At 53.3% G+C, this 25589-nt stretch overlaps 1 protein-coding gene across 2 annotated transcripts in view; it reads right to left on the reverse strand.

Moving 5' to 3' along the window:
• The window catches only part of GATA3 (GATA binding protein 3), a 30382-nt gene extending 11755 nt beyond the window's left edge, over positions 1-18627 (reverse strand). The window contains exons 1-4 of one of the 2 annotated variants that reach the window (XM_063323651.1): positions 18468-18627; positions 8343-8973; positions 5173-5709; positions 2022-2167 (exon numbers count right to left, since the gene is read on the reverse strand). In XM_063323651.1, the coding sequence (XP_063179721.1) occupies positions 2022-2167; positions 5173-5709; positions 8343-8583 (924 nt within the window). In that variant the 5' untranslated portion in view covers positions 8584-8973; positions 18468-18627. Of the gene's footprint in view, positions 1-2021; positions 2168-5172; positions 5710-8342; positions 8974-18467 lie in introns of those variants that run through there. The other variant, XM_063323652.1, reaches the window with a different exon arrangement.
• Positions 18628-25589: the final 6962 nt, after the last annotated feature.

The following is a 25589-nucleotide window of genomic DNA, read 5'->3' on the forward strand; positions in this document are numbered from 1 at the left end:
AAATGCCCGAGATGGAGTGATTATGCAAGACAAGGTCTCTCTACTTTTTTTCTGTCTCTCTTTTTTCCCCCCCCCCCAAGAATGACCTTTTACAATGTATTTATTTATATAGTTCATTTTACATGTGCCGGGCTGAGGGTGACTCGGGACATTCTTTCGTGGTTCCATCAGACACTTTTTGAAAGCTCTCCCCCCCTTTTCCAGCCACTTTCCTATTCTGCCTCCCCCTCCGCTTGTTTGGATACGCTCAAGCTCCCGTGTGTTTGGGCTGGGGAAATGGAGCTGTTGTTTAGGAGTTATCTCCAGGGCTCAGATATCCGGCAGCTTTTTCCTAGGAAGTTAACTTTACACATAAAGAGAGAACGAGGAAAAAAAAAATAGAAAAGAAAACGAGGTGTGTGTGTGTGTGTGTGTGTGTGTTCAAGACGGAAGGGCTGGGGGGAGGAGGAGAAGAGAACAAGAGAGCTGACCAAAAAAATTAAAAATCCCAGCCCGCACTTCCCTCCCTAGAAAGCTTTTCCTTTTTTCTAACAAGGCTCTGAAAGATGAGAGAAACCAGCTTTTTCCTACACGGGCAAAGCCCGTATAGGAAGGCAGGGAGAGGTTTCACCCGTGGGAAGTTTGGGGGTAGAGAAGCAAACCCGCATCTTCCCCAAAACCTGCCCAGCCGGAGAGATCCGCCGCCGCTGCCCCTCGCAGCGTAACCCCTCCTGGGGCCGTGTCCTGCAAATGCTTCCCGGCCCCTTGTGGGAATAACACTGGTCCAATTTTGCGGGCATCTCACAGGTGAGGAAGCTGAATCCCTGCCTAAGAGGTGCCGGACCGAAGCCGTGAGCACCTTCACGGGGAACATGCGGCCAACGAACCACCCCTCTCCTGCCTGCAGGATCCGGCCGTGCCGCACACAAGCCTCACGCAACCGGCCGGATCCATCCATCAGCTCAGAAACTCCACAGAACCACTTTTCCTCCTCATTCCGAGCCGCCCCCAGGAGCCCGTCTACTTCTTTAATCCGAACGAAACCAAACGTGCCTCGATTCGAAACATTCAATAACTTCGCAAGCAGGGAACGTACTTTTTTCCCCCCCTTGCTTGATATATTTTTTCCCCTTGTGGTTTGCCTGATTATTTGCCAAATATACTTCAACGCATTTATTAGCCATGCCCACAGCTTCCAGACCTTTTTGTGGCTTCCAGGGAAATTCATAAATAGATCGCTGGGGATGCTGTAGCCCGTATTGCCTGTACGTAGTACAGTCTTGAGGCTCGCAACTATTATTTCCGATATTTACCCATGCATTTCGTCTTCCTCCAACTTCTGTGACCCCCAGCACATGCTGGACTTCGCACACTCACCGGGCTTTGCCATCCCCTACCTTGTGTCCTCGCTCACACCGACTCGGAGGGGAACAACACAATTTGAGACCCACAGGGCTCGGGTACAAATGACCACACCAGGTTCAAGTGGCACCAGGAACCATCAGCCGAGCGCTTTGTAGGACCAAGGTCTGGCTGATGCCCTGGTGGCACCTGGTACCCAGCTTGGGTCCCCCCCTCCGTGACACTGTTGGCCAAGGGGGATGGAGACAGTCTTGGGAAGGGGAGGACAGCAGCGTGGAGAGCCCAGGAGAAATCCTGTTCTCCTGATAATCTCTTTGGTCAATAGAAAATTATTACTCTGCCCTTGTCCCCTGGAAAGAGCCCCATCCTTAGGTCACCATCCAGGACCGCTGTGCATCTGCCCCATTGCGACTTGGGAGAAAACCTAGTCCTGCTTTGCAAGAAGCCCTGGATCTTGATTATTTTTTTAATCTGTTTTGCAGTTTGTGAGAGGACCGGACAACCGAGGCCCACAGCGTTGGGAACATCTCTCCGAGCATCGCCCCCTCCCAGCCCTCTGATGCAGCGGGACCAGATTTTGAAGCTGGCTGAGCTTCCCCTCTCCATCCCAGGATGTGGACAAGGAGCAAAAGTTGCAGCAGAGGGAAGAGAAAGAATAAAAAAAAAAGGAGACGACTCACCAGTCTTCTCTTGGGTTTGATCAGGGGCCGGTTCTGCCCGTTCATTTTGTGATAGAGTCCACAGGCGTTACACAAATAGTGCCCGGTGCCGTCTCTTCTCCACAGGGGGGTTGAGGTAGCCCCACAATTTACACACTCCCTGCCTTCTGGAAACAAGAAAGCACATAGTTCACTTAGGGAAAGCAGAGGTAAAAGGGGATGGGGAAAAAGCCCCCCTCCTCCCCAAAAAAACAATCCCTTTAGAGCCCCAGCCATGCCAGACCCTGCCTGTCCTCTCCAAGCTCAGGATGTCCAAGCAAGGGCCCAAGGCCATGGCTGAGTGACATCCCTGGCACAGGCTGGGGGGAGTCTGGTGGGGCCTGATCCTGGCCGCTTCCCCAGCACCATTCCACAGGCGGCATCAGGCCTGTGTCCCAGAGAAGAAGGATGGTGACAATGACAGCTTGAACCCCATGGTGGCTTGAGGGGCTCCCTGGAGAAGTTCTCACCCTTTCCTCCTTCGTAGGGGCTGGCAATCTCCCTTCACCTCTGGACTAAGGGCTCCTGCAGCCCTCCAGACCCCATGTTGCCCTATGGACCAGACAAACCTTGGCAGGCCTTGCAGGAGCCTCCAACCCGCCCGAGATGGATACCAAATGTAAGTTCATACATCCCTTTCTGATGTGTATGTGGACCCCAAGGTCACTCCTTGACCACCGCCCCAGCTCCCGGGGGGATGCATGAGCCACGGGGGCTCTTCCTTTGGTCTGAGGTCAAACCATATCAAGGACCCACAAAAAAATCACAGAGCGATAACCAAAACACCTCCCCAGCCAATACACGATCGCTCTACCAATATCCGTTATTGATTAATATGCAATTAAACTTCCACCGCCTGACCTGCGGAAACCTGTCTGGTGTCCCCACCGCATCTGCAGCCTGATGGTCGATCCCTGATATTTGGGATCCCAAACAACCCCAAGCCTGCCTGAGCCCTGATTGAGGTCTTTCCCTCCTTCTCCCTCTTTCTGCCCTCTCCCAGGCTACTGAGGGGGTTTCCCCCAGCCCACTGGCTCCCAGCTTGGAGGAGGGAACTGGGAAGATGTGGCCATGACTCCCAGCAACTTTCAGAGGGTCAAGCGGGTTTTTTGTTGGGTGGTTGGTTTGGTGGTTTGTTGTGTGTGTGTTGTTTTTTTGTTTTTTTTCTTGCGCCTAATGACGCTCCCAGCCCATCTGAGAGCAGCAGAAGACCTCAGCCGGCCAGACCTGAGCTAACTCAGCAGAGAGCCGGCTCCCCGCTGCCCCAGCCCGCGCTGCGTTCGAGCAAGAGGCATCCGCGCCCTAACCACAAACGACAACCGTTTTTCCAGAGTCTTTGCACTAAACCCCTCTCCTCTCACCCCCCACCTCTAACAGCGACAACAACAAAAAAATATAGACATTTGCAGCCGTTTCTCCCTCTTTCATCCTGCAAAAACACCCTTTTCCTCCAGCACTCTTTGTCTGTGAGCTTCCCAGCTTGCTAAAAATCAACTTTAAAAAAAAAAAAAAAAAAAAAAAGAAAGAAAAAAAAAAAGGTGTTGCTCCTGGGGTTGGTTTATCACGAACCGCAGATGTCTCTCTAGAAGGTAAAGTAACAGAAAGTGGCAAAAGGAAAACAGGAGGCGGGGTAGAGGGGGGGTTGGGGGAGTGGGCAAGACGGTTTGAAAATACCGCGCAGCCGGTGCCCCGGCGGGAGCTGCGGCTCGGCGGGCCCCGGGGCTGCACAGCATCGCCCGGTTCCTATCGGGGGCGAGAATAAACCCGTCCCTACCCCGACACAGCACCCGGTCCGTACCGGGGGCAGGCGGGGAGCCGCTCCCCTTAATACCCGGGTCGTTTTGTTCCCCTCCGGTTAAACCGGGCAGCCGCTCCGGGGCTGTTTGGGTCTCTGTCCCTCTCTTTTGTTTCACTCCATCTCTCTCTCTCTCTCCCTCTTTCATGTACAAAACATACAGGTCTGGGTTTTTTTGTCACTCTAACCGCATCCGGACTCTATTAAAGTTCCTGGCGCTGGATAAACAATGCAACTGTCGCGTGCAGCAGTCTGAAAATAATTGGATTAGCTCAAACATATCAGCTAAATAGAGACAGTCCCTGCTCAGACAGACAGAGTAAATGTCACCCTGGAAAAACCCTGAAAACTGATCTCATTCATGCCAGGCAACCCTGCAGCAGCCTCCTCGGAAAAAAAAAAAATAGAGAGAAACAAAAAAAGAAAAAAAAAAAAAAAAAAAAAAGAGTTTTGACTAATCGCCCTTTCCTCTGCGCGCACACACACACACCCCCCTCGGCTCACACACTACCCCTCGGTACGCAAAAATGTCCAAGCCCGCAGGGATCAGCCGCCGGGAGCCGCGCAACCCCCGCCCCCCTCCGCGGGGTGCGCACAGCGCTGGGACCCCCCAGCTCCCCCCCCCTCCCCGAGCGGTGCGGACAGGGGGATGCTTTTGGGGGTCTTACATTGGGAGGTGGCCAAAGACCCTGGCAAGGTCCTGGATGGGACTGCGTTGGGAGCCGGGGGGGGTGGGGGGGGGGGGTGTCGGAGACCCAGTCACGGAGCTGGACGGGGCTGGGGGGCTGCGTGGGATAGCTCCCCCAGTGCCCCAGGGAAAACCCTCCCCGCATGGGAAGAGGCCCTGGGAAGAGGGAGGCGGAGGGCAGGCGGGGGAAGTTGGCCGGGATTTAGTACCATTATTAAAATACAGAGAGATACACTAATGCTGCGGTTCCCTCGGTTTCGCTTCCTCCTCGGGCGCCGCAGCTGAGCGCACCGTGGGCACTCGGGATGGCGCAGGGGGCCGGGTCCCCCCCGGGGACAGGAGCCCTGCGGCAGCCGGGGGGGGGTGGATGTGTGTGGAAATTTGAGTTCCTGGGCCGGTTGTATCCCCAACCCGGGTTGGACAAAGGGGAGTTTAGTTATAAACCCAGCAGGGTGGGGAAGGTAAAGTCGTTCCCCCTCCCTCCCAGGGGCTTCAGCCCCCGCTGCTTTCATCACACGGATGCCTGTGAGCATCCCTCTGCGTGCGGAGAGGAGAGGAGAGGGGGGGTGAAGCCTTTCCCTTTCTCCCCCCGCTTCCCCCCCATCGCTTCCTCTCCCGACCAACGGGGATGAAGAAGCCAAAAGCCCTACCTGTGCTTGACCGTGCTTTCGGTCGCGATTTACACCCGAAGCCGGTGGGCGATCCTCCTAAGAGGCTACTGGGGGGAAAAAGTCCAGAGCCATATTCTGGGACATACGGTGGGTAGGTAGTGATGGGGTGATGAGCGGAGGAGGTGGCTCCTCCTAAAGAGGCCATGCTGCTCCGAGAGTGAGAGGACTCCAGCTTCATGGTATCGGCCAGGGACACCTGGTATTTGATGCATTCCTTCTCGTCTTGCCGGGTGGAGCCGGTGGAGCCGGGGGTGGAGATGGACGGATCCGGGGACACATCTTTAGGAGGGGTCGGTGGGAAGGTGAAAAGGTGCGGGCTGGAGTGGCCGGCGGATAAAGTGGAAGAGGAGGCGGGTGGGTAGACGGAAAGGGGTCCCGGTGAGCTGTGATGGATGGAGGTCTTGGAGAAAGGGCTGAGGTTCCAGGGGGAAGCGCTGTGGTGGCTGCTCAGCGCCTTGCTCCCGTCCAGCCAGGGCAGCGAGCCGTGCAGCAGCGGGGGGCGGCACACCTGGCTCCCTGCTCGGAGAAAGCACAGCGAAAACACCCGTTACAATCCCTTTGCCACCCTGGCAAACCCACCCCCGGCAGGGTTGCCGGGCTGTATCCCCTCCTCCCCTCCTTCCCAAAGGGCTCAGGATGCGGGAGGGAGCAAACAAAATTATATCCGATGTTCCCCATCCCCTTTAAAAATTCAAATTTAAAAGCTGCGATAAGGCGGAGGTGGCAGCCCCGATGCTGCTCAGGGCCGCGTCTCCGGGTCGGGACCCCCCCGAGCAGGGATGCCAGCCCCGGGACACGGGATTTGGTGAGCCCCGCTTTCCTCTCTCCCTTTTCCAGACAATCCCACGCGGACCTTGAAGCGAAGATCCTGCGTGAAATCGCCAAGCCCCGACTGCAGAAATCTTTTTTTTTTTTTCTTAGCTGCAAAATAATTTCCCGAACACAGCCGTGGGCTATAAACCCTGTGAATATTTTGGCCAAACGAAGAAGACCAGAAGGTGCCCGCAGACGTGATAATAACCTTTCCAACAGAGCTGCTCAACTTTGCAAACCGCCTAGTTTGCCTTTTTTTTCTTCCACGAAAAACGTTAGACGGCTTTTCCGTGGCGACATGGCACACGCAGAGAGTACCAACCATCTCAAAAGAAACTCTCCATACCTTTCTTATGACAGGAGACCCTTCACTTGTATTTTTAAAATGCAGACCTGAACTTTGAAAAAAAAAAAATAATAAAAAATATAACGCACTGGATTTATGCAGTCAAACCTTGTTTTCTTTGGTTGTAAATGTTCTTAAGGGATGCTACCTAATATTTTAAATTAATCGCTGCCCTTCCTAAAAATACATATATATATATATATATATGCAAAGAGACAAATCTACCCAAATCCACGGCAACTCGAGCAAATTGCTATAAACTGAAAAACACAGTTATTCAACTGGGGGAGAGCAAGTTTGTGCCTGGAAATGCATTGACATCTAGAGAGCCTTAACCTCTGTAGGTATCATGATGCGTGTATAGAGACGGCTAAATATACAGAAGCAGAGATGCAAACACAGATCTATAGAGCCACAGATAGTCCAAGAGCTGGTGCAGCGTGGACATGTCTGTTTGCACTGGAGCTTGTGTGTGTCTAGAAAATCTCCAAGCTAGTTTTCACCCTACCAGACATTTGTGAACAATACTGAAAGTAACTGCTCGAAAGGAAGGGAAGGTGGGTTATACGAATAGAAAGGGTCAAGATTCATTATCTTCTCCAGGAAGTAGCACAGTAAATAATATTCAGGCTAGATCAGAGAGACCGCATTTCCACTTTCTGCTGATATATTGGAAAAAAAGAAAAGAAAAGAAAAGAAAAGAAAGACGGGACAAAGGCTGCTGATCCTTAGAAATAATTGTTTTAAAGGGACTAATAGCAGAACAATGCAGTTACTGAGCGGAGCCTAATGCAGGCTCGCACTCAACAAGTAGCTGAGGGCTGAGAGCAGCCCCCTGGACGCGGCTCAGCTCCATCTCCACTCGCTCATCCCACTTTCTTCTCCGTGATTTCCACTGCAAACCTCGTGTTTTTTAGATTTCGCCACTACAGAGGTCACTGTCCCACTTCACAAATCAGCATCTGCTTATTTCCCTCCTTTTTTTTTTTATTTTTCTCTTTTCCCTTATTTTTAACTATACAGGTAAACTCCTGCTGTAAATACTAGATCTCTCCAATTCTTCATAAAAAGATGCCACCAAAGCGCTCATCCCTCCGCAGACCTGGGCCCCAGTGGCCCCAGGTATTTCCTCTCCTCTCTAAGAGCTGTGACCCAGGAACAAAATTCACTTTGTGGATCATTACCTTCCTGCAGGACCCTCAGGAAAACACACCAGGTCCGATACCTAATTGCACTATGACATATTTATTTGTTTTCTTTCTCTCTTTCCAAATTTTAATGCATGCCGTGGTGCGGCCCTGGGTGCATGTGCAAAAGTTTCAACCCCAGCCTAACCAAGCACACCAAGTGCAAATGAAATAGCCCAAGCGTGAGGACAGCAGGGTCATTTTCACACCCCTGCTCTCCAGCTTGCTTTTCTCCTCCAGAGCAGCTTAATCGTGCAAAAACTAAACACGGTATGAAAAACCCCTAACTGCTAACCTAATTAAAGAGAGGGAGGGGAAACTAAAGCGAAAGAGAGAGGGAAAGAGGAAGAAAACAAGAAAAAGATGAAAGGGATGGAAAGAGAAAGAAGGAGAGAAAGAGAGAGGGGAAAGGGAGAGAGAAAGAAGAGAAAGAAGAGAAAGAAGAGAAAGAAGAGAAAGAAGAGAAAGAAGAGAAAGAAGAGAAAGAAGAGAAAGAAGAGAAAGAAGAGAAAGAAGAGAAAGAAGAGAAAGAAGAGAAAGAAAGATTTTAAAAAATAGATTAAGAGGAAGGAAAAAGGGAAGGAAGGAAGGAAGGAAGCCTGGATTTTGATTTATTCCCAATAAGCCAACCCCAAAATCCACCCGTGACGTAGTTTCCCCGCCGGCAGGAGAGGTGCCGGCGTCTGCCCGACGGCAGCCGGGCCGGCCGGGGCTCGGGGCAGCGCGGAGCCGCCGGGGGCCGGGGCCGGGCCGGGGATCGGGACCGCTCCGTGGGAGCCGGGGTCTCGTCGGGGGCCACTCACCGTGGTGGGCCGTGGGGTATCTCTGCACGGTGGCTCTGACGGAGTTGCCGTAATACGGAGGGACGGGGTTGCCTTGTCCGTCGATATTAAAAAGTACATCCACTTCCTCGGCGAGAGGATACTGCGTGGGGTCCATGTAGGTATGGCCAAGCGTGGGGTGGTGCGAGTCCGGGTGCTGCCCATTGAGCACGGCCGGGTGGTGGTGGCTCACCCACCGCGGCTGGTCCGTGGAGACCTCCATCTTCCGCGCTCGCTGCTCCGCCGCTGCTCTTCCTCCTCCTCCTCCTCCTCCTCCTCCTCAGCAAGGCGCGGAGGGCTTGAGATAGGAGGGGGAGACGGTGCTGGAGTTATGCAGAGGTGGGGAAGGGGGGGAGTGGAAAGTGCTCGGCGAGTTTGGGGATGTTTCTGGTTAGGTTTGGTTTAAAGTGGAGGGAGGGGTTGGGGGTTTATGGTGATAAACGATCGATTCCAAAAAAAAAAAAAAAAAAAAAAAGAGGGGAAAAAAGAATATAATACAAAAAAAAAAAGAAAAAAATGAAAACAAACAAACTCAGGGAAAAAAAAATCTCTACGAAGTGAGATCCCCTCGGTATCTTCCGCTCTTTTGCAGATGTTTCTCTTCTTTGATCACCTGTAACGAGAAAGAGGAAAGGGAAGGAGCAGAGAGAGAGAGAGGGGTAGAGAGAGAAACGTGCTTGAGAAGTTCTGAACTTTAGCACCTGACTTTTTAGGCAGGAGAAAACCCATCCCATCCCCCGGCAGCCATCCCTGGGAAGCGCCTGCTCTGCCCTGGACCCACCTCTCTCTCTCCCCAGCGCCTCTTTCTCTTTCGCTCTCTCCTCTCCCGGCTCGGAGCGGAGCCGAGCAGCTCTAACCCCGCTCCTGCCGCCTCAGCTCTTACTCTTGATCTTGTTTTGTTTTGTTTTTTCTTTTTTAGCTTTTTTTTTTTTGTCGCCGCGGTTGTTTGTTTATTTGTTTGTTTGCTCCATTTGCACCTGAGAAGCTCCAGCGGCTGAAGCCGGCGAGAACTTGTGCCATTCGCTGCTCCGCAGCCCGGAGTCACTTTGATTGCTCATTAATTATTATGCAACCCAGGAAGGGGGTAAGAGGGGGGAAAAGAGAAGGGGGGGAAAAGAAATCGAGGAGGGGGTGTAAAGAGATGGAGAAGGGGGTGGGGGTGAAGGGGAGAGGGGAAAGAGGCGGGGGGGGAGAAGGAGGGGGGGAAAAAAAGCGATACAAGTTGCTAAAGAAATTCCGCACAAACCTTGGTGGAGAAGCAGTATGTGACCCAGGAGGGATGAAGCTGAAAGTGCTTGATCAGATCAGATTGTGCTCGCTCGCTCGCCTTATTTTTCTTTCCCTATTTTTTTTCTCCCTCCCTCTTTTTTTTTTTTTTTTTTTTTTTTTTTTTTTTTTTTTTTTTACAGGGAAGGCATTCTTTCTGAAAGGAGCAGGATGGCGCCAGCCGGCTCAGTGCTTACAGACAGCTGTGGCGAGACGCAACTTAAGGAGGTTCCAGTGTCATAAGCCCGGGGGAGGCGGAGCCTGTCCCCGCCTGAGGAGGGGACCGGCGGGGCGCACCGGCCGCCTCCGCGCTGCCCCCGCCGGAACCCCCTTTCACCAACTTAGTTCCCCCCCACCTTTTCTTTTCTTTTCTTTACTCTTTTTTTTTTAATTCTCCCTTTTTTAAGGGGAAAAATAACTTTTCCTGCTGGCAGGGAAACTCAACGACTGGCCGCTCTGGGAGGTCGTGCGTGGAGGGGACCGGGTCGGTTCTCCCGCCGGTACCGCGGGGGATGCGCAGAGGGACTGGAGTCCCCCGGACCGAGCCGGCAGGTGCAGGATAGGGGGGCGGGGGGGCGCGCCACCTAAAATAAAGCTTCCCCGCATCCTACACCGACGGGTTTAGAGCTGCTCCGTCTCATAAAGGATTTTATTAGTATTATTATTTGTAAGGATATACGCGCAGAGAAACGATTTTGGGGTGTTTTCGCGTGTTGTTTTTTTTTTCCCCCCTCCCTGTTCCACGGGAGGTCCCAGCGGGGCTCATGTAGGGACGGGGAGGGTGCGGGGCTGAGGGCGGTTCCCCGTCCCTGTCGGGGGACCCCCGGTCCGCCCCCCCCAGCGCTGCGCGGTCCCGGCCCCGCCGACCCCCGCCGTCCCCCGCGGCCGCAGCGCTGCCCGCCGCCCAGCGGGGGGCGCCGCCACGGCCGCCGCAGCCAATGGGGGGCCAGCAGGAACCGGGGCGCCGGCCCCGGCGGGCGCTGATTGGCTGCCCGCCCACGCCCCGCCGGCCGGGCCGGCCGCTGCCTTGAGCCAGGGCATCCCCTAGCGGCACCGCGGCACCGAGCGGGCCCGGCACCCAGCCGGGGGTGGGCAGGGGGGGAGCGACACAGCATAGGACACTCCCGGCCTCCCCCCACCTCCCCCGGGCCACCGGGCAGGGGACAACCCCCGGGGTGGCGGAGGGAGCGGGAGGTGAAGGGAGAAAGGGAAAGGGAGCGGGAAAAGAGGACGGTGGGGTGGGGGAACAGAGAGAAGAGAGGAAAAGGAGAAAGGAAGTGGGAGAGGGGGGAGAGGGAAAAGAGGGAAGAGAGAGAAAGGCAAAAGATGCAGAGAGAAAGGAAAGGCGGGCAGAAAGACAGAAATAAAAGGGAAAAAAATAAAAATAAAGAATAAAAGAAAAATACGAAAGAAAGAAAATACGGAAGAAAGAAAAAGTAACAGGAAAAGCAACAGGAAAAGCAACAGGAAAAGAAAAGAAAAGAAAAGAAAAGAAAAGAAAAGAAAAGAAAAGAAAAGAAAAGAAAAGAAAAGAAAAGAAAAGAAAAGAAAAGAAAAGAAAAGAAAAGAAAAGAAAAGAAGAAGAAAAAGTCACTTACAGGGTGCCTTTGGGTTCTGTCTCTCCGCACGCCGGCGTCTACCCGGGTGCGAGAGGCAGCGTCTCTCGGGAGTTTTTATACGGGGTGGGGGGGTGTCTAATTAAAAACCGGGGCTTCGCAGCGGCGGCCTCGCCGTTGCCCCCGTTGCTGCCCCCGGCGGTCTCCGGGTGGCGGAGGCGCCGGGCTGGGCTCAGCCCGCAGCCCGGGATGCCCCCCCGGCCGGAGGAGCGGAGCCTCCGGACGGATGCTCCGGGTCCTCGCCTCCGTTTTCATCCCGGTTTTGAGCCTCCGGTGAGACCCGTCCGCCGCTGGGCGCGGGGAACGGCGAAGCACCGCTGAGGTTTCGCGTTTTTCGGTGTAGATATTTATTTAAAATAAGCCGTCTGGGGTAGGTGTAAAAGCCGTGCGTTGGGGTCGGTGCTGCCCAGACCAGGGCGGGGGGGAGGGACGGGGAAAACGTGCCCGGTTGGGAGCACCGCGGGGGGTGGACAAGCCGGGATGGGGGTGGCAGGTGCGGTCGCCCCCCGGGACTGACCAGGGATGGGGGTGGCAGGTTCTGCCCCCCACCTCCCCGGGACTGACCGGGGAAGGAGGGGAGGCAGCGGCGGAGCCGGGCTCGGTCCAGCCTCACCGACGCCGGCGGGGCCGAGCGCCGAGCCCCCGCCGCCCGGGGGGAGCCGGGCACCGCTCCCGGCAGCCCATTAGGAGGATGGGGGAAAAAGGGGGGGGTGCCGGGTTTGCGGGGGGATGCTCATGGCCCCAGTCGAGCTGGTGGCTTTAACTCGCTCCGGGAAAGCTCGTGTTTCCCTTCTCCCCCCAGTTAAACAGGAACCCCTTTGCCTGCAGCTTGCTTTTTTTTTTTTTTTTTTTCCCCAGGGAGCCCCCACCCCTTTCCCTACCCCAGTTATTGGGGTGCACTGGGAGAGGGGGGGGGAACCAGCGCGATCTCTCCTGATGCTCTTGCCGGGATGATCCCGACCAGCTCCCTCCGCACCGGGCGGCCCCCGGCGGTGGGGGGGGGGGGGGGGTGGCGGGGAGCCCCAGCACTGGGGGGGGTCCCTCGCCCACCCCTCTTCCTTGAGGGGGGGAATTCTTTAAGGACAGTAAAGAGGGAGCATCGTTTGCAAAGCATTTATTTGCAGGTAAGAGCACAAATTTCCTCCCCCCAGTTTTATGCGTTTTATGGATTTGCCCCTTTATCCCCGCTCCCCAAATTTCCCCAGACCCCAAACAGACCCTGCGGGCGAGGGTGGTCTCCAGCACTTGGAAAAAAGTCACTTTAAAATCTCTTTTATGATCTCGGCGGCGGGAGGGGGGGGCATGTGTCAGCGCCGAGCTGGGATCTTTGGGCAGGTGAGCTGAGATTCACAACTGCCCCCCCCCCCTCCCCGCAGTTACAGCCCTGCGACCTACAGCCGTGGGATCACAGGAGGGGAATTTCCGTCTAGAGGTCACAAAATTGCTAAGCCGTCGAGAAAACGTGCCTTTTCCCCTGTCCGGGGGTAGGGGGAAACTGCTTTCCTTCAGCTGTTTGGAGGGCACGGAATGTTCAATGCAAAATAAAATGAATAAAGTAAAAAATAAACTGAAAGAATGAAATAATGAAATGAAATGAATAAATGAAATAAAATATAAAATAAAATAATAAATGAATAGCTGTACCAAGTCTTATCAGTGGCGAGAGGGGAAGAAGTGGGGACAGCCTTGAGGGCCCCGTCCTGCCCCGACGGGAGGGGACAGGGGGTGGCACGGCGGGAGCCTGCGCGCCGCCTGCCCCTCGCAGACACAGCCCCAATTTCGGGGCTTTCAAAATCTACCCGCTTTCAAATCTAGGGGTTTTTCAGCCTTTCCCTGCATTTTTCACCCCGGTTTCACAGCCATGATCCTCCTATCGCTTTCCCAGCCGCGGGGAAAACCGCGGTGGGGAGAGAAAAAACACCACCCCTCAAAAAAAAAAAATTAAAAAGAAAAAAATATGCCCCACAAAAAAAGCCAAAAAAGAAAAAAGCAAACCCATCATTTTTCACCCCTCCTCGGATTAATCTCTGGTCCCCGGGGGTTTTGCGAGGAGCGCTGGCCTTGACCGTCCTTTTCCCAGGCTGTGGCTGCAGATCCATCACCTCACCCCCCCCATTCCACCCCCCCCCCCGGCAGCCCCCAGCAGGGTTTCCAGTGACAGCTCGGCGTTAATAGGAGCCCATTGTTGGAGCAATTAGCCCCAAGCTCGCCACCAGCCGCCAGATAAGGCTCGGGGGCTTGGGGGTTAATTCTGCCGGGGGGGTGGGGGGGATGGTCCGGGGCTCCAGCATCCTCCTAGCTAGGGAAGGGATGGCGGGGGGGGAGAAAATGGGGCTAGCTCTGGCGCTAAGAGGTCAGGGGAAGCGCGTTTGATGAAAGTCACTGAAAGTATCAAAAGGGCGAAAATTAAAAAAAAAAATAAAAATAAAAATCAACAATAACAAAAAAGAACCAAACTCGGGGAGATGGGGCGGTTACCCAGCCTACCCCTCCCCTAAAAATGAGCAGTCAAAGGGCACTAAAGATGCTTTCCCACCCCACCCACCCCCCCTTTTTCCTCCACGTCTTCCTATTAAAACAAATACAAGGGAGGTTTTTCTGGTGCCGGGAAGCGGGGCCACCCGCTGCCTCTGTCCCCATCGGTGCCCACGGCTGCGACTGGCACCTCGGGGCGGGGACAGGCAGAAAAATCCCCCCCTCCCGTCCCTTTCTCCCCCCTCTCCTTTAGCCCCCTTTTAGACGACAATTGACTGAAAGCGGATTAAGTTACGTTTGCCGGGCTGGGGTTTTTTTAACAGGGTACCAGAATAGTACAGGTAAAGCTGTACAAACAGCCGGGAGCGACGAATCGGAGGGTTATGGAGAGGACACGGCCCAGGGCAGAGCTCGGAAGATTATTATTCTTTTTTTTTTCTTTTTTATTTTTTCTCCCCCCCCCCCCCAGCAACTTGCTCTCTTGCCGAGAGAGAGGGACCCGGCGTTGTGAGCGACGTTGCCACCTCCCCCCGGGCCGGGAGGAAGGAGGGAACCCCCGGGGACGGCCCCCGGCAGGAGGGTGGCTGGGCCCTGGTAACGCTGCTGAGATAATCTCGGGTTAAACAAAGGCGGAGGGAAGAGGGAATATTTTATTTTTCTCTTTTTTTTTCTTTTTTGTTTTTTTTTTTTTTTTGTGAACCAGGCAGGAATGGTGGCGATCTGTCCCCCTAAGGCCACACACTCCCCCCTCTTTATCAATAAAACGAACCACAACCCAGCAAAATAATACTAATACTAATACTAATACTAATACTAATACTAATACTAATACTAATACTAATAATAATACTAATAATAATAATAATAATAATAATAATAATAATAATATAGAAAGTCCTCGAGAAAGAGAAACGGAGATACCAGACTGGCATTTCTACGGCTCCCTTTTCTCATCCTTTCCCCTCCGCTTCGAAACCAGCCACACGGGTGGTTTATCTTTTTTTTTTTTCTCCTTTTTTTTTTTTAAAAAAAATCTATGCATACATATTTCCGTTCTCTTCTGTAATAATTCATTTATCTCTCCTTCGCGAAGATCGGGAGGAAACATAAACACACGCAACACAAAGAAGCGCCGAATGCAAATTCCGAACGAGAACAAATCAAATCTGATTACACCGGGTCCAATTTTTTCTCCCTTCGTACACCCCCCCCCCCATCTCCCCCACCCCCGACACACAGACTTTTTTTCAGCGCAAATGATGCTATTTGATGGAGCCGGGGGGGGAGGGGGGGGGGAGGGGGGGGGGCGGGAAGAGAGGGGGAAACCCCTGCTCTACCGAAGAAAAGAAATTCGAAGAATTAAAATTGGGAGGAGAGAAACCGGGACTTTTCTTTCCCCTCCTCTCCCCCCCCACCCCACTTCTTTGAAGCTGAGAGGAGGGCGACTGCCCCGGGACACTGCAGGAGTGTTTTTGGTTTTTTTTTTTAAAAAAGTCTGAGAAAGATCAAAAACCGGCTCCACAAGTCCCAGAGGCGACCTCTCCCCCCCCCCCCCCCCCCCGCCCCCCGACACATTCCCCAAACTGCGCGGCAGAGACGCGGAGAGGAGCCGGGCAAAGGGGAGAAGGGGGTTGGGGGGGGGAGCTGTGTCACCCCCGCTGCCGATGCCCCGTTCTGTTCCGGGATGGGAGGCAGCGTCCAACTCCCTTTCCTCCTTCCTTCCTTCTCCCCTTCCTTTCCCTTTCCTTCCCTCCTTCCCTCCGCAGCACAGCCCCGGTTTCAAGCTCAACGCGGTAAGTCCCTTCTCCCCCTGTCCCCGTCCCCCCCCCCCCCCCGCCCCTTTCCCTTTCTCAGACAGGGGAGGTTTGAAAACGGCTTCTCCTTCTCTCCTTTATTTTTTTCCTTTATTTTCCCCTCTCTTCCCTCTCTACCCGCCGCGGTACCAGGCATCGCTCCCTCCCGCCCGGCGCTGGGGTGGGGGGGGTCGGGCAGCGCTCCGGGAAAAGGCTTCTACCCCATAAATTAAACAATACAAGAAGGAAAAAAAAAAAAAAAAAAAAAAAACCAACAAAAAAAAACAGGAATCCACCTGAACGGCCGCTCCAAATTAAGGTGAAGTTAAGGAAACGCGGATTAGCAAAAAAAAAAAGGGGAGGGAGGGTCGTTTTATTTCGGGTTTCTTGGCTGTGCTTTATCGCCCAGGACCGTCTTGAGCGATGGATCTGAAAGCGGCTTGAAGCGAAAGGCGAAGAAGCATCTTGCGGGCTGTAAAGCCGAGCCGCGCCGTTTTCCTCGCACCCCACGGGAAAGGTGAAGCTGCCGTCGGGTTTAATGGCTTTTAAAATTTTTTTTGGATTTTCCTTTTCAAAAGCAGAAGTTACCCCGGGGCCTTAGATAAAGCAGAAAACACCGCTCGCCGGGCGGCTGGCGTGAGAAGAGGCAGAATTAGCCCCGCTCCTTGGCGAGGCGCAGGGGCGTATCGCGACGTCCCGCGATTGAAACCGGAGCGATTTGCTCCGGGAAGCGTCCGGCTGCCGCTAGTTTAGAACTGTCCCTGCACCCCCAGGCACCCCCCAAAATAAATCTCCCGTGTCCATAACCTTTCTCCCCCCCCCTCCCCGGGGTGTAACGCGGCACGACACGGTGGCACACGCCGCTCCGTAAATGGGGGGGCTCATGTTTAATGACCCAAGCTCCCAAATAGACACAGCCCCGGGGGGGTGGGGGGGGCTGAACGACTTCTTTTTGCTCTAAGGGGGGGACTATCTCAGCCCAAATTCCCCTGAGGTGCCCATATAGGCACCCCTGAGATGCTGTTCCCCGCCCCCCCCCCCCCCCCGCCAACATTCCTGAGAGTTGCCCCCATCCCGGGGGGGGGGAGAGGGGAGCCCCCAGCCGGGTGTCGCCCCCCCACGCCGCACCCCGCTGCCTACCTGTCCCTGCGGGGAAGCACCTTTTTTTTTTCCCCTTGAAATTAAAACACCCGCCTCGGGTCTGTAGAAAATAATAAAAAAAAAAAAAACAACCCAAACCCAAAACAAAACAAACACCCCCGGGGAGAAGGAAGCGCTTTGCCCCAGCCCGGAGCAAAGTGCGAGGGGGGAAAGACTTTCCCTCTCTCCCCCCGCTTCCTTCCCGAGAGCCTATTTCTCCTATCCCATACCCCCCCAGGTGCCGGGAACCTCTCCGTCCCCTCTGCCAGCCCCGGTGGCCGGGGAGGGGACACCGGTGTCCGCCCGGCCGGGGCATCCGCCGCTGCGGTCCCTGCGCCGCCGAGACCCAGCTCCCTCCGCTCCGCACCTGCGGCCCGTAAATAATGGCGAAAACCAGCAGGGCCGGTGGTTATTAATTATCCGTGTGCATTAAAATCCGTCACCCCGAGCCCGCTGCCTGTGTGCGGACACGCGAAGGTAAGAAGAGCTGGGATGGATGGATGGATGGATGGATGGATGGATGGATAGATAGATAGATAGATAGATAGATAGATAGATAGATAGATAGATAGATTGATTTTTTTCCCCCTTTCTGTTCTGAAGACGCTCAATGACAGCTAACGCGCATTTCTGGACAGTCCGAGCCATTTCCAGGCTCCCTCCTGAAATACCCTTCGCCCAGTCTGGAGGGTGGAAAAAAATTCCTGCATGGGGGCGGGGGGGGAAGGAAAAGAGAGACCTAAATCCAGGGGTGTCGGGAGACAGGGGAAACTCTCCTCTCGTCCTCGGGGCACCGAGTCCTGCCGGAGCCCAGAACGGCCCGGCCCGGCCCGGCCCGCGGATCATCCCGGGCGCTGCGGGAAGCGCTGCCCGGCTGGGCCGGGAGCCGGGAGCGGCGGGGAAGGTGCCGGGTCCGGAGCCGGAATGGAACCATCTCCCTCCTCACCTCAGCCTGCCTTAACGCCACATCCCTCCTCCGCGGCTGCGGTAGCTGTGGTTTGGGTTTCTAAGGTATAAAGAAGAGGAATATCCGCGGAAAGGGGCAGAAGATCACTCTAATTGGATTCTGGTAGAAGCGTAGTATGCTTGTTATGTATTATATACTAGGCATTTTTAACATGAATATATATAGTACTAAATATATAGTGTATAGTATATGCTATACAGCACAGATCGACCTAACATAAGCAAATCAAACGTGGGTGAGTATTATATACGGGAACAGTATGGAAACGCGGGCGTCCCGCTGCTCGCAGCCGCGCGCGGACATGGCTGTACACAGGAATAGAAGGGATACGCGTATGCGGATCTGTGTATCAAAGGTATACGCACATAGGTACGAAGCCAGGCGCGGAAAGGCCCCGATCCCGCACCCACAGATAGATTAATTCCCGTCCTGAGATTAATATTTCACATCCAGACATGACAGTGCCGTGTCCCATCTCTCACCGCCGGCCAGACCCGAACACCCAAGGGGTAAACCAGCTTTTTCACATCCCTCTTCCCAAATTCCCGGGGCCGGGGGGTGCTTTTCCCCAAGGTCAACGGGAAAACCCTACTCCCCCCACCCCACCCTAAGCAATAAAGGCGCGGGGTGGGGGGGTGGGGGGGGTTGTCGGGTTGAGTTTCAAGCCGGCGGCTGCTGCCCTTTGAGCCGAGATCCCCGTCCTAATTCCCTCCACGTGGAGAAGGAGTAAAAGGAGCAGGGGAAGGAATTAAAAAAATAAAAATAAAATAAAAAAATAAAAAAAGAAGAAGAAGAAGCACGGGGGCGGGGGGACACACATACAGGCACACAAATCGGAGGATTCACTGACCTGGGCAGATGCTTTTTATTCTGTCCCGCTCCGCTGGAGCTCTCAGGGCAGGAGTGCGGGAGGAGCGGAGCCGCGGCGGCGGCTGCTGGCATGTCGCAAGCTGCCACCGAGGGGGAAAACCTGGGGGAGCCGCATCCTCCAAACGCCCACCCTTGCCCTCCTCCTTCTCCTCCTCCTCCTCCTTCGGGCTGGGCTGAAGATCAGAGCTCTTCCGGGTTGGGAAAGGGCAGAGAAAGAGGGAGAGAAAGATGATGGGCCATTTCTTTACACACCCATCCCGGGAATCACACGGGGCGGGGAGATGGAGAGGGGGGGGACAGGGGCAGGGCCAGGGCGGGGGGGGGGGGACGCGCCAGGTACTGGGGCTCGCAGCGGTGTGAGCGTGATGTAACCCTTCCCGGGAGCAACTGTCACCGCCGTGAGCCTGCAACGCCTGGGAAGAGAGAGAGAGAGAGAAAATAATTAAGCGCACGATCATACAAATAACGCCGGGGCTCGCTCCGCTCGCATCGAAAGCTTTCGAGGAAAAGCGGTGACATTAGCTGCCAGGGGCTGTTTCTTCTCTTCTGTCCCCCCTCCTCCTCGGGAGGGACTTTGGTTGACCCTATTTACCTTTATTTTATTTATTTTTAAATTATGATTAATTTTTATTTTTGGTTTTCTCTATGTGTCTGTGTAAGGCTCCAAGAGCTGGACAGAAAAAAACCCAATACAATCCACACGCATCCCCCTGGCACTCCGCGAGCGGGGGGGTGAACGACACTGTCCCTCTGTCCCCCGCCTTCTTCATCGGGACGAGGAAGGCTCCCGGCCGCGGGCAGGGAGACTCCAACCTCAGTGGTCGGTCCCAGCTTGGGGGGGGGGGGAAAGTCTGTCCGTCCCCCCACTATCTGTCGCCCCCAGAGCTGGACGGGCTTGAACCCAGGGCCGATCTCCGTGCGGAAGGAGCGGAACGGGCCGGGGGGGGCGGGGGAGCTGCAGCCCCCTGCCCGCTCCCCAATCCCCCCTCCCCATGAAGACCTGGGGGCTTTCGAGGGCTGGGGAGTGGGGAGGGAGACAAAAGCCTTCCCTACACTGTTGTAGGGCCGGGGAGCCGGGCTGTGGCCATGCCGCAGGCTCCGGGGGAAGCCCCAAATCTTGCACCGATGAGGAGATGAAGGGACGGGGGGGACGGGGGCTTCTTTTTCACATTTAACCCCCTACCCCTGTCAGTCCCCAAAACCTAGTGCTGCACCCAGCGTGCCCCCATCTCCCTCTTACTCCCCTCGCCTTGATCCACGGGCAGATTTTCTCGCAGGGAAACTTCCCCGCGGTTCGGTGATGCTCTTTTTTATTGTTAAGGAAGGGTGGGTGATCATTTCTGCAAAGCAGCCCCCCCGGGGATGGGGTGCGTGTCCTGCCAGCAAAGCCGGACAAGACCTGGAGGACCAGTCCTGGGTGGTGACATGGCCAAAGAAAACGCGTCCTGGGGTTTCCACGCTGTTCTACCAGTGTGGGCAGCAACTGCCCGGGATGGGAGAAGAAGTGGGGAGGGGGGAGGAGTGGGGAGAGGGGGAAAAACACCCTCCCACACCACCATTTAACATCAAACCCCACATTTCCACCACTGGCGTGAAACGCTCCCACGGGAATAAACCAGAAGTGCTTTATTCCCAGGGCTACACAAGGTGCGTGCAGCAGTCCCCAGGCCCCACGAGTAGGGGGGACCCACTCGTGTAGTGTGTGTGTGGGGGGGTGGGTGGGATGCAGAGCCGCCCTCCCCGGCCCGTCTCCGCGGTACCCGGCGGAGATCCCGCGCATCCCGGAGGCGCTGAGTCCCCGGGGCTTCAGAAACGGGGGCGAAAATTGATCACCTAGGGGAAAAAAAAAATTAAAAAAAAATAATATATATACATATACACACACACTCCTACTCCTGGAGGGATACTGTGTTGGGTTTTTTTCTGCTGACGTTGGGAGTTCGCTATCTCCGCTTCTAGAGTGACTCTCCGTAAGGTGAAAGGTAACGCGATCGCCTCCCAATTCTATCTTTAGAAAATACATTCAATTAAGGTAATAAGTTAAAGCTCATTAGAGATGCGAAGGGAGCCTTCCCGCCGCCAAACCCCCATGGAAACAGCCCGGGCACCCCAGGAGCGGCGGGGAAGGCGGGATGGGCTCTTCTCCCCTCGCCAAGAAAGGCGGCTTTTCCGAGGGAAAGGCTTCGAAAATGAGTATTTTAAAGCCACGAGGTTTGTGTGGTTTGCGCTGAGGAGAGTGGAGGAGCCGGGGCTAAATCCTTGCAGGGAAAAAAAAAAGGGAGGGGGGGGCGGGGGGGAAATACAGCTAAGATCAGTCGGGGTGTGTGCTCCCCATCACCGGGAAGGGAATATCCCTGGGAAATCTGCTCGCCACGATTTCTGCTCCCCTAAAATAGTGCTGCGGGAGGCAGGCGAGATCAACGTGGAAGAAAATGTTGCCGGATGCCTCCAAAACTGCCCAGAAAAAAAAAAAAAAAAAAAAAAGAAAAAAAAAGAGGGAGGGTGAGGGAGCTGGAGCTGGGATGTCTGAGCACATTGTGGAAGTGGGGTCGAAGTGGGTAAACGAAAAATCCGGGATCCTCCTGCAAAAACCGTTTGGGAAGCCCATGGAGATGGAGTCCCTGCGCTATTGTCTCTGTTCCCCTGTCTGGGGCTTGCTGGGGAAGCGCGGGGGGGGGAGGGGGGAGGTTGAGGGAATTTGGGCAGAGGCGCAGGCGCATCCACACACCCCCCACCCCCCGTCCCGCATTCACCCCGCACCGTGAAGTTCATTTCCAGCTATGATGGTTGGTGATTCAAAGGTTAAACATAACTAATGAGGCTTTAAATGGCAGCCGGGGTTTATCATAAATATCGCAGACCTTCCTTGATGCCTGCAGTTTAGGTCCGAATATACATTAAACGCAATAGCCAGGTAGCCAGAGGTCATTTAAATAAATGAATACACGCGTATATATTTATTTTCCTTGTGTTTGTGTGTATATATGGAATATGTATGTAGGAATATATATATGGTGTGTGCAAATATATATATGGAATGCATATGCAATATATCTGCAATATATCTATATATTCCTTGTGTTTTCCAACTAACTGGAGGAGCCTGGGATTCTCCGAGTGCATGTGGCTAAACCCACCTCTTGCTCTCCTCCTGGCACACATTTAGACGCTTATACATCGAAATAAATACCTCCACACACACACACACAATCGATTTCGGCTCCGCCTGAACCAAGATTTGCAGTCGGACCCTCCATAAATATAATCCATACGTTATTGTTAGCGATAACCGCTCCGTTGGCTGCAGAAAGGAGGTTAGGGATGTTTTATTCGCTATAATTAAACTGCCTTGTCTGCTCTGGAGAGAAAACCCACCCTTCTCTGCCCCCACCCCGGAGAAAAGTTGTCAATAATCAATAATTTTCCCCTCCCCGGCTGTGAAAACACAGTCTCAGATGGGTTATTTTTTAATATCATGGTCGCAATCTTCATCTGCAAGGAGTGGGGAGGAAGCACCCTTCGTCTTGATCTCCCCAAATCAGCCGGTTTGGCATTGATCCTCTGCTTTGTGTGCGCAGAGTATATTCGCTTTAAAACGATTTCCATTAAACGCAGCCTCCGACATCGGTAGCATCGACCTAATGACTTTGTGTGAACGGTGGGGAGGGGGGGGAAAACCTCGGAAATTAAAATATATCCCCCCCCCCCTCCACCCCCTCCGTCCGCATCTTTCATTCATCCAATACAGGGACTTGGAAATAAAGTCAAATCCAGAGCCCCACAAACAGCCCCAGTTGCACATTCCTACCCGTTACAGCCAAGGTGCAAAATATATTTATAAAAATATATAAAGCACGTGGAAGTGGGGAATTTTAATTAAATCTTACTGCGGCTCTAACAACATCGAAGTGATATTTCATTCGGAGCCCGCCTCTTGCTTGTGTTTTATAGCGTTTTCTTGCCTCTGACTTTATTTAAAATATTAGACGAGGTACAGAATTATAAATGACTCTTTCCTTATCTGTGCTGCTCACATATCCAGGATCAGAGGAGCTGATTAAGAAAGAAGTCAGAGGCAACGTTGGATTCATAATGATTCGGAATAATGAATCCTTATCTCTGCTTTCCAGATTATCACCCTTTCAGCTCCCAATGTTTTGTTACATGGGATAATTTATTGCATCTAATACATCACAATGAATCTGATGGCGGAAAGCGATGGGCAACGTTGGGCGAAAAAAAAAAAAACACGGGGGTCCTTATTTTAGTTTAGTTTTATCCTGAGGGCAGCGAAACTGATTTTTTTTTTTTAATTGGGAAAATATAAGGTAAATCTGATAATAATAATAAAAAGAAGTTGGGGGGGGGGGAGGCGCTTTAATTAGTGTGTCACTTTCAGACTGAAATTAAGAAAATCGACCGGAGCTTCTCCTCTCTCGGTGGCTGCGAGATCCTAATTTTACATGATTTATTTTTTATTTAAGGGGGAGATAATGCATCATAAACATTGAATAAAGCACGGAGCCGGGTTAAGATAAAACACAATTTGCATGTCTCATTTTTTTTTCTCTTTTCTTTTTTTTTTTTTTTTTAAGGGAGGACTGCCAATAACGTTCAATTTCTCTCCCCGCCCCGTTGCCAAATAAATACATGCATAGCAAAAAATCGATAAGATTTCTGCTAGGAGTCTCTCCCCGTGTCTCTGCCTCCTTCTTTTCTTTCTTTTTTTTTTTTTTTTCTTTCTTTTTAAAGGCATTTCTCATAAACTAGCGAAACTCCGCGGGTTGCTTTGTATGCAAATGAACGCTGCCCTGTGTTTCTGGCTGCAGAAATGAAAAGGGGCGGCGGGGGGGGGGGGGGGTAAATTCACCTGAAAGTATTGATATTCCTGTGCCTGAGGAGGGGAAGATGTGCAGATATTTTGCTGGATTTGAATGTATTCGTTTGAATCCTTCGAGGGAAACAGCAGCCGGTGTCTGCCTCCTCACCTGCGCAGGGAAAAAGATGCATTTCAATCATTTTCAACGCCCTTTATTCCCCTTTAATGGATGGGGGATTGGAGGTGGGGGGGGGAGATTCCCATAGCAATAACAACTCAGCCCAAAAGTTCATCTCCACCGAACCACCGCGTGGGTCAAATCCCACAAAGGCTCCAGCCATCCCCCAAAAACCCCTGCCGAGGGGCTGGGGGGATGCTCCCCAACCGCCTTAGAGCATCCCCACCGCTTAATTATTTCTTGAACAGCACCGGAGAGAAAATGGTGCCTAAAAATCCTCTTCGTGGTCAATTTGCTGCCCCTTGCTTTTTTTTCCCTTTTTTTTTCTTCCTCCCCCCCCCTCCCCCCGCCCTTTTTTTTTTCCCCCTTTGTGTACAAGCACTCCCGATGCTAAAATTTCTGGGGACAGGTGCTTGCAGCCCCGTTCTGCCTTGGTTTAAGTTTCTCTGGCTCCTTCTCATCCCCTTCTTTGCTCTCACGGCACAGGGACGGTGTTTAATCATTAACCAGGTCTCGCACGGTCCTTTTTTCCAGGAAGCGGGAGACGCTTCTGAAATGAGGTTGAAAAATAACTTGTTTTTTCCCCCTTTGCCTACAGGGAAAGGCTCCCACCCGGGGTCTTGAGTGGTGTCCCCCCCCACACCCCCCACCCGTGTGCGTGTTGCAAATGCACCTCTCCCTGCTCTAGGTTCATCATTTTATATGCGGTGTTCCACAAATCCCATCCAAACGGTAATCTCTGCTTCCCTACTCTTCCTCCACCGTCTATGCCATGTAATATTTGTCAAGGAATTTCAAGTATCAATTATAACCGCAATTTTTGATCCCTCTCCCCCCCCACCCCAATTTGAAGTGTAGATGATTTTGATAGGAATATACATATATATAATACCGGTTCTCCCTCAGATGAATTTATTGGACCACGTCCCACCTTCAGCTGAACATTCAATATTCCAGCATTATCTCCGCACTTAAACTCGCTTTCTCCGTTTCTGTGCCAAGATAAATTTGCATAATATTTGCAGTTGTAATTAGCTGATGAACATCTCCCAGCCTTCCCCTTTGTTTTCCGCGCGTTTGGTCTTCAATTGATGCCACTTTTGATCTTTAATATTACAGTATCCCGATAGAGTATTTTATATCTTATCTGCCGCGCATGAAAGTCGCGCAGAAAAGGGAGCGAGAGGGGAAAAAAAAAAAAAAGGACCAAACTGGGGAGAAAGGAGAGGGAGGAAAAGGCACTGAACGAAGCTGAACTAATCAGAGTTTCGAAAGGGTGATTCGGATGCCTGAATCCGCAGTTAACGGGGCAAAGGCGAGAAATGTTGAAATTAGAGCCGTTTACAAAGAATATAGGGCTTGATCAGGTGAGGTACCGCCAGCATCTCTGCAGCATCCCAGAAGGGCTGCGGGGGGACACACGGGGCGCCGGGAGGGACCGCGGGGGTGGGCAGCGTGTGTGTCCGTGTCCCCCCCGGCCGGGTTTGGGGACCTCGGGGATGGGGGGATGCGCCCCGAGGACTTTCAGGGAGTCGAGCACCAAAGTTGGGGTTTGTTTTTTTATTTTTTGAGGGGGTGGGGTGGGGGAGAAGATGCTTTTCTTCACCCGGCAATTGCACCGGTACCCCCCCGAGCTCCCTCCTCCCCGGAGCATCTCGAGTGAGCAGCTCCCCCCCCGGGTCACCTCCGCTCGCAGAGCCGGGAGTAAAGGATGTTATCACGTCGGGAGGGTTATTAAACCGCTAATGAATGAGTGTCTGTGAGACTCTGGACGGGCTGGAGAGACTGCGGGAGGGGGGCCGGGGGGGAGAGGAGGCAGAAAGGCTCGATCTTCATGCCAATCTCTGGAACAAATAGCTAACATTTAACGTTTACACCCTGCTTGGCGACGAACTGGCGCTCCACGGACCCCTGATCCAGGCTAAAATGTCCAGAAAGCCTTTGGAGAGAACAAGTTCCTAGCTATCAGGTTCTTCTGATCTCTCTCCTCCTTTCATAGGGCTTTGGTTTCAGGCTGGACTTGTCCAATGTCTGCTTTACCGCTGCGCGCTCCTAAATGAGTGTCAAGGAGGCGAATATCAAATAGCAGAGAGGTCAAGGCGATT

This window comes from Chroicocephalus ridibundus, chromosome 1, assembly GCF_963924245.1.
Source record: "Chroicocephalus ridibundus chromosome 1, bChrRid1.1, whole genome shotgun sequence".
NCBI lineage: Eukaryota > Metazoa > Chordata > Aves > Charadriiformes > Laridae > Chroicocephalus > Chroicocephalus ridibundus.